A 16,241-nucleotide genomic window follows, 5' to 3' on the forward strand; every position below is an offset into this window, starting at 1 on the left:
ACAGCTTGTTGCGGTCTCGAACTCGCAACTCACTGCTACAATTGTGCTGTGCTTAACCGCCCGGCCTCCTTGCCGGTTCTGACCAGAAACTGGCGCACAGAGCTGGGATCGAACCCGCGCCTCTCTGCGCCAATCTTGGTACTCTGAACTGTAACCACTGGGCCACCCTGCATCGTTACGGACGTAGAGTTACGAATGTATGTAATCATGGACGTAGAGTTACGAATGTATTGTGAAGGAAAAGCTTAATGTTAATAAGTAATGTAGTGTTCCGGCCGTTTCCTTACACGCGCTTCTGAACGAAACATAGACCGCTTAAAAAATATGATATTTTTGATCAACACGAAACACCTAAGTGGAAATTGGACGGTAAACTCCATTAAACAAAATTATTTTGAATGTTGTTGCACCAAGCAGGTAATGGTGACGAAAAAGAAACTTAATGTGAATACAAACATGGAAAGAAGGAATTGAAAAGATTGAGAATCTCAACTTCGATAAAAAAAACATTTAGGATTAAGACAGGAATACATAGTAATCGTTAACATTTGTTAATAAATTAAAGAAAACACATAGCAACTTATTTTAATCGTTAATAGGATATAAAATGTACAGTTTGAATGACTTAGATACATATAAAATAATAAAAAAAATCGTTTCATGGGACTCTTTCCAACCCTCGTTTTTGCAACGTAAGAATCGTACCGAGCGTAGGTACAGTTAAAGCAAAGGACAAAGGACGAGTCATTCAATGCAGTGGCATTTCGATTGTAGCTGCAACTAGAAATAATTTAGGAATGGCCGTAACGAGACACAAACCCAAACTCACACAAAAGCCAGTTGCCATGGGCAATAACAAAGGACAAAGGACGAGTCATTCAATGCAGTGGCATTTCGATTCTAGCTGCAACTGGAACAAATTTAGGAATGACCGTAACGACACAAACCCAAACTCGCACAAAAGCCAGTTGCCATGGGCAGTAACAAAGGACAAAGGACGAGTCCTTCAATGCAGTGGCATTTCGATTCTAGCTGCAACTGGAACAAATTTAGGAATGACCGTAACGACACAAACCCAAACTCACACAAAAGCCAGTTGCCATGGGCAGTAACAAAGGACAAAGAGCGAGTCATTCAATGCAGTGGCATTTCGATTCTAGCTGCAACTGGAAAGAATTTAGGAATGACCGTAACGAGACACAAACCCAAACTCACACAAAAGCCAGTTGCCATGGACAATAACAAAGGACAAAGAACGAGTCATTCAATGCAGTGGTATTTCGATTCTAGCTGCAACTGGAAAGAATTTAGGAATGACAGAAACGAGACACAAACCCAAACTCACATAAGAGTCACTTGGGCAATACGCATGCGAAGCTAATACAAAAGAATTTTATNAACGAGACACAAACCCAAACTCACATAAGAGACACTTGGGCAATACGCATGCGAAGCTAATACATAAGAATTTTATTCTAAGCGAAGGACCTACATTTTCTCAATATAGTATCAGCAGCACAGATATCACAAAAAGAATTTGTTACAGAGCTGCCGTTGTTAGAAGAAGTGGCATTGTGTTACTATAATTTTATTTCAAGAACCCGTTCTACGCGCTGCCATTCTTCAGAAATAGCTGCTCTGCGCTACAGCAGTTGAAAACCTTAGTCTAGCTAAACAACTTTTGAAAAAATGAGATATTGTAAAAAAATACAAGTAAACATAGTGACGTTGACAGTTGCCGATTGATGTTGTTCATTAGGATCATAGTAAAAAATATTGCTTTAATTTCAGAAGATCGCTTGAATAACTTCTGAAAAAACTGAGATTTTATATAAAAATACAATTAAACATAGTGACGTTAACAGTTGCCGATTGATGTTCATTAGGATCATAGTAAAAAATATTGCTTTAATTTCAGAAGATCGCTTGAGAAAACGATGGCCAATAATCCACAAAATGAAAAAACTTTATAGAACAATACCATGGGGCGTTCACGATTGTACAATGCGACCTTCCTCCACCATAGCAAGTTAATCAGAACGCCTTGGTAACAATTTCATACGTTAACTCCGGGCTGTAGGTAAATTAGAATAATCCCACAGGATTACAGAGAGTAATGCATTTTAAGGTAGATTTACTCGACAACGTTACCCTGTTCGACGCAGTGCTTGGGCCTTACTGAGCCAGACAAACAGACAGTCTCGAAAGTAATTCATATTTTCACATGATGGAAAGTGCTTCCCGTTTGAAATTGTTCTATTTGATTGTATGACATGTGTAGAAAGTAATACATCTAAGAATTTGAATGTCGCTGACGGAATGATAGAACTTGAAGAAGTTACAATATCCACGTACAAGCCTGACTTTAATTCAAACATACTATATGTTTGAAGCATCACATCGTATATCCCGATTACAAGGCTTCATTATACTTACAAAATAAGCCAGATTTAGCACCAACATTTCTAATAAAAAGAATGGCCCATCATACAAATTACAGATGAATACTACACAAAATTGATAAAACGACAATTTTCGTACGATGTCCTGGAATTTACGTAAATAAGTACCAAAAGTTGGGACATCAAATCAGCTAATATTATTAAAGGATATTGATAATCCGTGGAACTATTCTAAATTATAAACATTTCAATATAAATAAAAATGGAAAAATAAGTTGATAAGGCGCAGCTGCTCTCTATTTAGACATTTTGCAACCCCGTCATGCATCGCACAAATATAACTATATTACTCTTGAATAACTGATATATATTAACAAAACTAATTTTACTCATATAAATAACCAGTTCGGAATAAAAGTAATTGGAGTCTGATAGCGTAGAAACTTAGATGTTTATCAACCAATACAAGAATGTTTTTAAATTAAAGTGAATAACTGATATATATTAACAAAATTAATTTTACTCATATAAATAACCAGTTCGGAATAAAAGTAATTGGAGTCTGATAGCGTAGAAACTTAGATAATGTTTATCAACCAAAACCAAGATTGTTTTTAAATTAAACATAAAAATGTAATGAAGTAGCACGACTCGCAGCAAGATTCCTGAATGAAAATAAATCTTGATCCTATGAATAAATGTCTACATAGCCTACAATCGATTCTTGAAAACATGAAGAAACGTTGGTGTCGAAGACACTTTGGCTGAGGATAGTCAGTGTTTTGAACAGAGACTTGAAGTGTTCGTAGAACTTCAAATATTGTGGTTTGATTTAAATTAGTAAAGCCTGTAAATAAATTGCTGTCGCTCAAAGCTCCTGAAACGTCCAGCTGTTGACCAAACAAATACCAGGCAGACATTGATGAAGATTAAGAGTCAAAATTCAACATGGAAAGGCGGCAATTAAAAAACTTGAGTAATAATTAGTCAACTTCGTCAGAACAAGCCTTGAGCCAAGCAGTTAATCACAGCCCATTTAGTATACAGCTGCTGTAGAAGCGTTATATTCTTCAGTTATGAAAAGAAAATACGTACGCATTTAAACACTGACACATCTAAACTGGTGTTCTGTACTCAAAAGAACAAGTTCCAGCCATCCTGAAGATGGGACGAAAATTAAAATAATGGCAAGACCAGTTAAGATTTAATTTCAGTATGAAATTGATAATGAGACCAATATCTACTGATGTCAATGCCGAATGATTTTAAGGCTGCATGGAAGGCTGCGACAAGACATCAGCCTACACAGAGTCTACGCAGTAGCCTCATTTTAAGACTGCATGGAAGGCTGCGACAAGACATCAGCCTACACAGAGTCTATGCAGTAGCCTCATTTTAAGGCTGCATGGAAAGGCTGCGACAGGACATCAGCCTACACGGAGTCTACACAGTAGCCTCATGTTAAGGCTGCATGGAAGGCTGCGACAGGACATCAGCCTACGCGGAGTCTATGCAGTAGCCTCATTTTAAGGCTGCATGGAAGGCTGCAACAGGACATCAGCCTACACGGAGTCTACGCAGTAGCCTCATTTTAAGGCTGCATGGAAGGCTGCGACAGGACATCAGCCTACACGGAGTCTATGAAGTAGTCGCAAGGATTCGCCATAGCGCGACTGAAGCTCGCCAAAGAAGAGCTCATGCCTGTTTTGAACATAAAAATAATCATCCAAATGGTAAAAATAAAAAAATAATAAAAAAAAATATATCAGCATTGAGAGCAATTAAAAATATGCATAAATGGTAAAAAAATTAGTCAAATTAGTTTCTTCAATTCATTCTCATGAACTACACATTAGGAATTATGAAAGTTACATCATGGGAGTGCCGAATTATGTTAATAGAAATGGGTAGTAATGTGATCAAGATTACTTGCAAAAAACTATATAATATAGAACAGGAATGACGTTAGAAATAAAGAAAATACAAGAACAGACTCGTACATGGTGGATGCGATGAGAACTACACAGGGAGTCTAGGCTGTATTTCGATAGCGCGAGAGCGATTTGTAAGCAATTAAATGGTGGGCATTAAATTGAAGTTTATAAATAATGCCTGAAAATAAGACCAAAAATTTTACTGAGAGAAAAATCAACGAACGAAATGCATGACACGAAAATTGAAATGAAAAGACAGAAAAATAAGAATCACAAACAGAAGGATGAAGAATATTTTGGGAAAGCATGTCCAAATAATGCACAGTAACCACCACAATCCCCAACCCCTGGATCAACATCTTTGAACAAATCAGACAAGAGAACAACACCAATCAGCCGGAAAAAGGTCATGACTAAATGAGAATGTGCAAGCGTTTTTTTTTCCCACAAATCGTAAAATCGTAACAGACAGAATTGTTGATAGAACACCAGCAATGTGACTAGGAACTTTGTAGCTCTTTTCTGAGAAACGCCGTACAATCAGAAATAAAATTTAGGAATCAAAATACATTTTCTTGAGTAACGGAGAATATAGTTAAAGTTAATCAATTAACAAATCAGGCCATATGAACCTACAACAACACAGGCAAATAACACTTCAGGTATAAAATTTGGGCTAGTCAGTTTAAATTAAAATTTTCTACCGCTGAATGAAAGAAAAACTGTCCCATATCAACGAGGATAAACCCACTGAAGGCCACATAGACTGAAGCAACCCGAGGAGGTCAGGAGACACAAATAAAAAGAGGCAAAAATGAAGCGTCACAAGTTCCACTAGGGAAAAAAATAGAGGAGCTACAGACCCGAGGTGGGGGGGAAGACCGCCCCCTGAGAGCGCTCTGACCCACTAGAACCCCCACCGCCCCCTCCCCCACCACTGCTCGCACAGCTCCCATTGCTGGGGGGCACAAGAGGGGAAGACGAAGATGTGTTCGTTATGGGGGGATGTCCAGGCATGCTGGTGGGGATGGGTGGCAGGGGTTGGTGAGGGAGAGGGGGAGGAGGACGAGACTGGAAGTGTTGCTGGTGGTGAGGGTGATGGTGGTGGTGATGCATCATCATGGGCTGTTGAAGGGCAGAGGGCAGAGGGGGAGCCATGACAGGAGGGGGTAGTGTAGGGGGGAGACTGCCTGTGCTCTGAGGGGGACTGCGGTGCTGGATTGCCTTCTTGGCAGTGCCGCTGCTCGAGCCACCTGTAAAATATTCTTTATATTAATTTAAAATTCAGTGTGGGGCTGCAGTAATGAAGGAATGAATAGAAATGTTGATACCAAAATCAGCAAGAAAATTTAAGCTCAAAGAATCTGCTTTGATTTCTGTCGATTACTAAAACTAAATCTCACCTAAAATCTAAGAAAAAACCTTACCTTCTTTGATGAAGATAATGAATATTTTTCTAAAAACAAGAAGCATTAAATATTCCTTAGATATAAGCACGAGCTAATCAATCAGAAATAAGTAATGATAGTAAACATGACACGATGATAGAGATGCTTGTGATGATACCGCACCTGAGCCACTGTCGCGGTTGAACATGTAGGACTCGTTGGTATAGTTGAAGTTGGGCGGTTGAGGTTGCATGTAACCTCCCACCGCCACCGTCGAGGCGCCTGACGTGAAGTTGCTGCCTTGTAAGGACACGTGGGGGGCGGCGCCCCCTATGTTGCTCCCCCAAGGGGAGGCTGTGGAGGGCGGAGGCAACGGACCCAGATCACTGATGGAGTCTTCCTCCCCAACCAGCTTCAGCGCCGCCATGCCTGCCCACAAAATTATCTTACTTTTATGGGGAAGAAAATAACACAACTCGAAACAATCCACCAATTGCAATAGTCCATGAATAAACAAAAAATCAAAGAAATTCAAGTGAAAACGGAGCTTGATAGCGATACAATGAACCACACGATCAACCAAGAATCATGTAAGATGAAGAAACCAATAACTTGAAATGGTTTGACGTGAAGCGAGTGGAGACTACAGAGAAAGCACCAAATAGTAGCACTGCTCACTAAAGTCCCGCTTGTTGACCGTGTGCTTGATAAGTCCGCTCTTGAGGAGCTGAGCGGCATATTTGCGCGCCTCCTTGCGGTCTGTGAAGCCTTCGACTCTCTGATGCAGCCAGTCCACCACTTCGTTACCTGGGCGTGGGTTAGTTGCTTCATTCATTCCATATGTCCAAATACATTAGTATGATAAAACCCATTTACCTAGCTACTGTGCACTTATTATTCTTTCCTCAGCAACGTAAGAATTTATGTGATGATAAAGCATTCCAAAAATGAACATTTTTATAGGAGCAGGAACCCACCAGTGACAACAAAATAGGATTGTCGGAACAATAAACTTCCGAGACAGTAAAGTGACAGATAACCATCACTTTATTGTTAGCATATAGCTTAGTCACCCATCATGCAGAAAGCATGATGGGTGACTAACGCTACACAGACAACTAACACCAAAGAGCGTAGCTTAAGGCTCCAATGACCTCGGTTTTAATGACACTAATACAACTAAAACAAAGTCAATGCAAGTAATATTTGTCACCAAATCAGCCTGTAAGCGCATAAGAGGTAGTTTATTAGACACACCAATAAAGGCGTTAGGAATTGTGATCTTGAGCCAAAGTCTGTCCCTGATCTCGAGGCCTGAGTCGGGCGCAGCCATCGCGCGCACCACGGCCGTCATGGGCGACGTCACTGAGAGCTTCATCTCCTCGTAGGGACCTGCACAAGCGCCGGTCAACAATTATTTATAACATTAATTTATATTGAAATGAATGAACTTTAATTAATAACCTGGCGTAGATCATCAAATGACAATAATTAGTTACTATACGATTAGCTAATACTCTCGATGAAAAAAAAAACCATTGTCAAAGCTCCCATCAGAAAATGCAACTTCAGAATTCAAAGGTGAGCTTGTTATATCTCAAATAAAATCAAGTTTTAAAGAAAGTCAACATCAACAAGACATGTATTTCATGATTAAAATGGGAAGATAAAATCAAAACTTTGACTCATGCTGTTGCAGTGAAAGTGATGTTAAAAACTCACGCTCAGCGTCAATCACGGAGGAGGCAAGGGAGGACGTGTTCGAGGTGAGGGTCGAGGCTGAGGGCGGCCGCACGGGATATTCCTCAACTAAAAAAAAAAGGAAACATTATTCTCCTTATTGATTTATACGATCAAAGGTCAAGTGTTTATATACAAATCAAAAGTCGCATTCAACTGCTTGATTCATGTTTGAATGACTTCGTCCACCGTCAGGAATTATCTCAAAATTGTATCTTCTAGTATTTAACTTTATACTGAATTAACAAACTCTTATGAAACCACTCACTTCTAATAATAAACTGTTGCAAAATTTTACCCCAAAGGCACCTATAATAGTAACAGAAAATATTTTTCTAAAAAAAGGGGAAAGCCTGGGAATTATTGGTTTCACTAGAAAACCACAATATCCCATCTTGTTTATACGCTGCTCCAGTGATTAGACGCTTGCATTCAATACAAAACTACATATCTGATCGATTGTCTGACTTTCAGCACGAGTGAACTACCTAAACAAATTCCTAGAACTGACTGCAGCAAAAAGACTCCGCCAGACCGCGAGAACAAGAGACTAACCGCTGCTCGTTATATGCTAGCGGTGAGCAGTAAGCCACCATACCCTGACTAGAGGAGCCCTAATCAGTTGCACGCTACCCACCCAAACGTTGTGCTTTACGCCACTTTACCCTCACCAGTTACCCTCCTCAGCAATAAGCCTGCTTACCCTCACCAGTTAGGCAGGCCTGAGTGTGTGCAATCCAAGCCCCGGGGTCAATGGGATGCACAGGCTCAGCCCTGGGCACTGTGAAGTAGCCCTTAGGAGGATGAGGATCCCAGCACTTTGCCACCACCAGCTTAATGGGCCTGGAACGATGAGCATATTTTGCTACTTGTACAGATGATGTGTACTGATAAACAATCAGTGTAATTACAGCAGCAACAAATATAAAATTTAAGGGTAATCCATTTTCAAGGTTATGGCTCAATATTAACTTGAAAAAACCTTCTGCTGTTGTTAGAATGTTTAAGACAAATCTTAGGTAAACTTGTCTAACGATTTCCACACGTATTATAGTTCAATCTTATGAACTCCACAGAGAAGCTGTAATATAAAGAACCTGTAACTTGATGCATGAAGAAAGGGGCCATAAATTTGCTAGGCTTTTAAAAGAAACTAAAACTTTATTTATAAATAAAAGTATTCATACAAATTACAATTGAATGCAAACCCCTACCCTTTCATTACATTGAATGCAAACCTCTACCCTTTCATTACAATTAATGCAAACCCCTACCCTTTCATTACATTGAATGCAAACCCCTACCCTTTCATTACATTGAATGCAAACCCACTTCCACGTAATGAAAGTCCCTACACAGAAAGATTAATACGAGCCTGACCCTGGCTTCTGAACTACGTCCCTGAGGACGCGGACGGCGCCATCGTTGCTCATGTTCTCGAAGTTGATGTCGTTCACTTGCAGGATCATGTCGCCAGGCTCGATGCGGCCGTCCAGTGCCACGGCACCACTGCAAATTACTCAGTTATTTCATTGGGCACTTTATTGAACGTGATAACACATATGATAATAAGAGACGAGTTTGTGGCCGTCCAGTGCCACGACACCACTGCAAATTACTCATTTATTTCATTGGGCACTTTATTGAACGTGATAACACATATGATAATATGAAACGAATTTGTGGATGTCCAGAGCCACGGCACCACTGTAAATCACTCATTTATTTCATTGGGCACTTTATTGAATGTGATAACACATATGATAATAAGATACGAGTTTGTACAAGAATGGTGAAACACTTTTACGCGATCAGGTATAATGAGATACGGTATCCCGGCAACTAACTTTTGTTCTCACTGATTTTTGCTGTCAACTATAAATAATGCGAGGGCAAATTGATAATAAGAAACGAATTTTGTACAGGAATGGTGAAACAATTTTATGCAATCCGATATGACAAAGAAACACAAAATATATTGATAAATGAGCAGCAGCAAAACATCCAAGCGGCGCATCAGCGTGAGAAGGCGGCGCATCAGCGTGACCGTGGACTACGACGTCCTAAACTTATCCTAAGGTTCATAAGTGAACAATTACCACTCACGAGTTTCTCTCACCCTTTCATAATAGAGCCAACATAAATCCCTCCATCGCCGCCTTTGCTCGACTGTCCTACAATGGAGATGCCCAGGAAATTGACAGAGTCCATGTTGAGGGTGACAGTGATGATGTTAAGGGACATGGTGCTGTCGGTGATGGAGGATATGCTTGAGGCATGGGACATTGCCTGGTGGTGATGAGGGTGGTGAGGGTGGCGGTGGCTGCCTCCAGGACCTGCCTGGTGATGCCGTCGCTTCTTGCGCCTGTTGCGGGCGTGGATCTGTGATACACTAGAGCTGCCTGTGGGTGCGAAAACATTTCAATTTCACTGTAAAAAGTATTAACAACACTTTTAATGGGAATTAATAATATGGGAGATTGTTATACTTTGTATTTTAACACGTTTTTCTTAGCTTAGCTTCGCGTTTGTTTGTTTGTTTGTTTGTTTGTTGTTAACATTGACAACGAAAATTAGCCCACTTCTGATTACTCTACAGATCTCAAATTCGGCATGTAGGCTATTTTCGCCTAACAATTTCAGATACAATCATAAAAACTAGCAATTAGAGACCTAAATTAGCTTAATTGAGTAAAGTATATATATACTATATATATAGTATGACGTGCGGGCGCTGATGTTNTGGACGACGACTCATAGCCTCCTCGAGCTCCTGGGCCACCGTGGCCATTAACACGCATTCCTGCATAGACAAAATAGCTTTATAGCACCGGCATTACTGCAGACTTCTACAAAAATATTAATGAAATTAAAGGATTTCACTGCAAGGTTAGAGTTTAGCTTTCGTGGCCGTTAACACGCATTCCTGCATAGACAAAATAGCTTTATAGCACCGGCATTACTGCAGACTTCTACAAAAATATTAATGAAATTAAAGGATTTCACTGCAAGGTTAGAGTTTAGCTTTCGTGGCCGTTAACACGCATTCCTGCATAGACAAAATAGCTTTATAGCACCGGCATTACTGCAAACTCATACAGAAATATGAATGAAATTAAAGGATTTCACTGCAAGGTTAGAGTTTAGCTTTGAATACTAACATTGATTAATGCATAGGCATAGATATACATAAATAACAGTTTTTGATTTCATTTATATACAGAAGTTTAAATTTATCTTCATAGAGGGTGAGTCAGAGAAACTTATTTTTCTGTGGATTTGCTTCTGCGTTCATTACATGACTGTTGTTGTAATTAGTGACAACAAAAATATTAAAACACACCCTCTTGTAAGCATCCTCTTCTGGCTCCCTAATTTTACCTCCAGCTGTAAAGCAAAGTTTGTAAACAAGTATGTTTCTCTGACAAACCCTATACACCAAGTCCCCAAGATACTAAAGTCCAAGTTGCAAACCTTAATACCTACGAACAAAGCTGTCCACGACTGCTAAGTCTGTCCAAAAGTAAAAAAATATATAACTCAGTACTCACTGCAGTGAGTGACAGAAAGCGCATTTTCTCATCAATGAAAACTTGAGGTCACGGACGGACGGACAGACAGACGGACATGGCGAGCACAATAGTGCATTTTTTCCATAAATGAGAAAATGCGCTAAAAAGTAAAAAAAAAATAGTTTACAAGCACGAAAGTAGTTGTACTATATTACATATCGCTTTTACCAGTCTGTTGTACATTATAGCTCAGAGCATAACGTATGCCCCAATTTAGACATACCAACAAATGCACATACAAGACACCTCTAGGAGCGGAACCGGTTCATTACCTGGGGACTTGATGTGCTTACAGAAATATTTAACAACAAAATTTGATTGCAAGAAAATGTTAGTAAAAAATTGAGTAAAAAAATATCGATTGGCATGATATATGCATCAAGTGAACAAATGAGTGAATTTTAAAATACTTGTACACAACAATTATGAATGTGCATCATGGGATAGAAATGCATGCAAAACTCACTGTCGGGAAAAGGTCGTTGTTGGGATTTATTATCAAATTTTGGGAGACGAGGTGGTCGAAGATGGCCATGATCTGAAAAATAGAACCGCTTTAATCTGACAACAGAAAAAATGATTCACAGAAAAAATAAAAGAATTATAATAAAATGGCCATATTAGTCATCATGACCAATTAATTTATGGCATTGATGAACAAATTCTCTTAGTTCTAGATGAATGACAATGTTCTAAAAGAATTCTTGAAGTCAATTAAAAAATATCGCACAAACTAATATATGAACAGCCTCTTTGTTGTTTGATTAGTACTCTGATACAGATGTACAAAAGTGTAAGCAAATAAAATCATGATTCAAGCCTTCAAGGGTAATCATCAGATTCCATCCTCAGTAAAAAAAAATGTAAAATTAGGATTTTTTTCTGGGAAGAATTTGTTTCACAAATCACAATCTATGTTATTTTTTCACTGTTTTAAGTATTTAAGTATATTGTATTTAATGGTTTTAAGTATTTAATGGTATGGTTTAAGTATTTAACCTGCTTATTAGAAGAAAGAGTTAACACAGAAAATCTCTTTTTTTTACAGGTTGAAATAGAGAGACAAACTATTTACCTGCACTAAATAAGATGGTTTACATTAACTGCTGAGAGCAGCCCTGCAATAACTAGTTATGGGATCTTCAATAATTATTGCCTGAGATGGTGTACCTAAGTACAAAATACTAGTAAGAAAATTAGGTACTATAGAAACTGCTGAAACTTGAGACAAAAATATCCCTTACCTCTTCTGCTGGAGATGATGCTCTCAGTCTCAGTACAGGTGGTGTCATCGAGGCCTCCTCCACCAGCACCGCTCTCACCTCCACTGCTTCTGTCATGTCAAATTAAAAACAATGAACTCTTAGGGAATATATCAGTACAGCAATAATGTCTCTTATGGATCAATTTCTCATCTCCTAAAACCTTATAATGTTATGATGAGAACTGTGACATACTCTAATAAACAAAGGAGCCAGTCTCATACATGCTTCCTAAGCTATGATGTAAACTAGCACCCACTGGTAGGCCTGATGTTTGGGAGCGCCATCTTCTCCGCACTGTGACAAGCTGTCGGCCACACTTGTGTCAGCAGAAACAATCTGCAAATATCAGTGCAAATATTGTTACAGCAACAAACATGATAATATAATAAAAATCCATTCCTTTAGGAGTGATTAAAAAACAACCTGAATTTCTGTGCAAAGCAGCTCCTTGTGCCATGATTTGCATCAGAGCCTACATAGTTATGCATCTGCCAGTCTTCAATTCTCTTCCTGTTCCACAATAGATATTTCATTACACAGACATCAAGCATCAAATATGTACTAGTAGCAACTAAGGACATAATTTACCTACATATATTCATCACACAAAAAGACTAAGCTCAGTGATAAATTCCAATAAGTACTAATTTTGCCATTCTCTACAAAAACCACACATGAAGGTATGTCAATAAATAGCTTTCTCCAAAAATCTACGCATTTTTAACTCTACTTGTTGTCTCGAGACCTGATAGGTTTCTCTATGAACTCACTTGTAGTTCAATTAACTCAGACTTGTGAAAGAAAAATTAGATTTAAATGTATTAGCCTTACCCAAGATACAACTCGTTGATTCACAGCAGGAAGAGGAGCATCGTCATCAACAATTTCTTCCTTCACCACTCTGCAAAGAGATAATAAGATGAGTCAACCAGTAAAATATTTAAATTACATATGGTATATAACTTAGCATAGCAATACCTACCAACAACAATACAATGAGTTAACCAGTAAAATATTTAAATTACATATGGTATATAACTTAGCCTAGCAATACCTACCAACAACAATACAATGAGTCAACCAGTAAAATATTTAAATTACATACGGTATTTAACTTAGCCTAGCAATACCAACAGTTTTGAATTGAGTCTAGATGATAGTAAAAGAAATGAATGTAATTTCTTCCTTCACCACTCTGCAAAGAGACAATAAGATGTAAACCAGTAAAATATTTAAATTACATATGATATTTAACTTAGCCTAGCAATACCTACCAACAGTTTTGAATTGAGTCTTTATGATAGTAAAAGAAATGAATGTAAAAGCAATCAAAGAGTCAACAAGTTTGGAAGCAAATTTTCTCCCTTTTATTCAGCAAAGTAGCAAGTAAGAAAACCTGGCTAAGATCTAAGGGAACATTATTTTACTTTGAATCTTTGCCATCCCAGGTATAAACTAGTTTTGGGAACAAGATTGTTAAGCAGACAGAGTAAATAGTATACAGTATTAGAATACCTCCATAACAGACTATGTTAAGACGCCTTTTATTGCATTGCTTTCAGAATCACAATGGTTAGGTTTTAGAATAAAAAGGTTTTTAATGATATTTCTTCATCAATGAAAATTATGTACCTAAAAGAACAACTACATGGATAAGTTTATTAGTTATTATAAATAAATATATAATTTTGGTTCTATTACATTGATATAAGAAGGTATTAAATGGTACTAATGATGGGTTTAGATACAAAACATTGTGTGTTGTTTCATTGCAGGGCCTACAATCAAACTTTTGCTAGAAAGGTAGATTACCCAGACCCTGCTAAAGGTTGAAAAGGCCTAAAAATTTGTGGAGCACGCAATAAATAAATTCTTTAAAAATAAACCACTGTTGAAGTTTGAGAACAACCTTTAGTCTAGCTACTGTTTCAATATTGGGATACAATAAAAATATGTATTATAGAAAATGAAGCTAAATGTAAATTTCTAAGTTTAAATCTCTTCATGCTAATCATTAATTCCCAAATTCATTGCCATTTCACAGCAGTATTTTACTACATGGCCCTTTTGCGTCTGCAAGGCAGGAAATGCAGATTTCTAATCCCTAATATGGCTAATCAGTAGTGTTCAAGGCTGCCAAGTGAATTGACAATTGCCTAACATTCTCTGTGTTCAGAACTTTGCCAGATGTTACAAAGGACCCGCGTGAAATAATTTGTGGTCCCTTTAACAAATTATCACATGTTCAGTTGCAACTTAAGTGAAGACCAATGTTAGTGTTGCTGTTTGACAGTTTTAGGGTAAAATTAGAGATGTGGGGCCCAAGTGGAAATTTCACTTCTCGGACAGACATACCAAATTTTTGTATGTGTGCGGAGATACCCTACGGCAGGTAAGTGCAGACTTGGGAGGAATATCTATATTCAACCATGGAATTGGGTAATTCTCTTGAAATATAATTTGTCAGTTTTGAACTAAAAAAGTTGTTGCACAATGATGCAAGGGAGCAAGGCCCACACAGGTTTTGTAGGGAGTTCACAACCTTCATTGCGCAGAGATTGTACAGGGGTAACTGGTTTCAATTTCTTCTAAAATTTGGATGGCAACACTTTTATGTAATAGATTACACATTCATATAAGATGCAAAGAAAAATAAGGACTGGCAATATTATTTAGCATTTTATTGATCCTTTTATGATTTGTTTAAATTTGTACAGTAAAATGAAATAATGCTAACCTAATATATGTAAGTCATAGAATAGAATAGAAGTGTAGACACTGAAGAAATAGGTCCATGGCCTGTTGCCAATTCTTGTACTTTTTGTGATTTGATTCCACATGAGATCCAGCCTTTTGTAACCAATCTTTCCATAACTGACAATTGAGCGAGATATCTGCAGGACTTGTTGCAAGGCTTGTAAGGTGCTAGGCATTTCAAGACTGAACATATGCTCCTGCATAGCATGTCTCGGACAAATTTACGGCCGGCCCCTCGGACCATCTTCAGTTTTTTCCAATCGTGATGCAAAGTAACACATGCAAGGGATTTTGTAAATAAGTTCATGGCTCATAAATGGCTTTCTATGGCCAAATTATGGAATTCACAAGATTACGGCTCAAAGAAATGGATTCACTGCTGGCAAATCCATCAAACCACGGCTTGAAAATATCAGTCATGGCTTGCTAAGTAGATGTAGGTATTCCATGCCGGTGCTTAATGTGCTTGAATTGATCTCTCTCCAATCTCCATTAACAACAATACACAGCATAGTGGCAAAGCAGAGAGTTTTTTAGACTCACCCTCAAGTTCATTTTTGAGTCCGGTAAGTAGAGTTAGTAGACCAGTGAAGTATCATGGATACCAGCATTATCATATTTAAGAAATTGGTTTAAATCTTGAGTAAGTGAGGAAATTAAAAATGAACTGATTCTAAAAAAGCTCTGGTTTGCCACTATGATACACAGTTCACAGTTCTGCCTGTATTAGGCCTATCTGGGATATTAAGCAGAACTTTCCAAAAATCATAGGTAAAAATGATTGTTTCATCCATAATTTTTCAACATTGTGTGCTAAAATGTAACTTCTTTTTTTAACTAAGGAAATTACTATGCAAATTACAATGGATATAAAAATGGATGAAATCGAGCATGAGCATTTCTCTCATTAGTAGGTAGGCTAGCTTCAACTCAATTTTCCATATAGGTAAAACTATACTGGGAACATTTTGGGTCTAAAAAGAAAAACCTTTTCTTGACAGTTGTCAGTTGACAACACAATTGTCCAAGTTCCAACTCTGAAAAATTGCAGTCTACATAACATAGTCAGTGCTATATTAACACATTAGAAATGATTTAAGAAATAATTGAATTACATAAAATTTATGCATATAACACAGTGGGTATAGTTGACAACAAATTTTAACTCACCCATAGTCGTCAT

The 16,241-nt window shown here is 38.0% G+C and overlaps 1 protein-coding gene across 1 annotated transcript; it reads right to left on the minus strand.

Annotated features, from left to right (window-relative positions):
* Positions 1 to 2,473: 2,473 nt before the first annotated feature.
* Positions 2,474 to 13,202, minus strand: LOC108674777 (segment polarity protein dishevelled homolog DVL-3; the record flags this gene model as incomplete). The annotated part of the gene is given in 14 exon segments (XM_047885437.1): positions 2,474 to 4,103; positions 5,200 to 5,589; positions 5,908 to 6,153; positions 6,352 to 6,531; positions 6,982 to 7,116; positions 7,447 to 7,533; positions 8,168 to 8,307; positions 8,845 to 8,973; positions 9,584 to 9,866; positions 10,190 to 10,267; positions 11,503 to 11,574; positions 12,281 to 12,369; positions 12,558 to 12,637; positions 13,133 to 13,202. Coding segments are annotated over 14 exon segments (2,053 nt in total), but the record flags the coding sequence as incomplete, so codon positions are not given.
* Between the last annotated feature and the right edge of the window lie 3,039 nt (positions 13,203 to 16,241).

Source organism: Hyalella azteca, unplaced genomic scaffold, assembly GCF_000764305.2.
Source record: "Hyalella azteca isolate HAZT.00-mixed unplaced genomic scaffold, Hazt_2.0.2 contig2163, whole genome shotgun sequence".
NCBI classification, from domain to species: Eukaryota; Metazoa; Arthropoda; class Malacostraca; order Amphipoda; family Hyalellidae; genus Hyalella; species Hyalella azteca.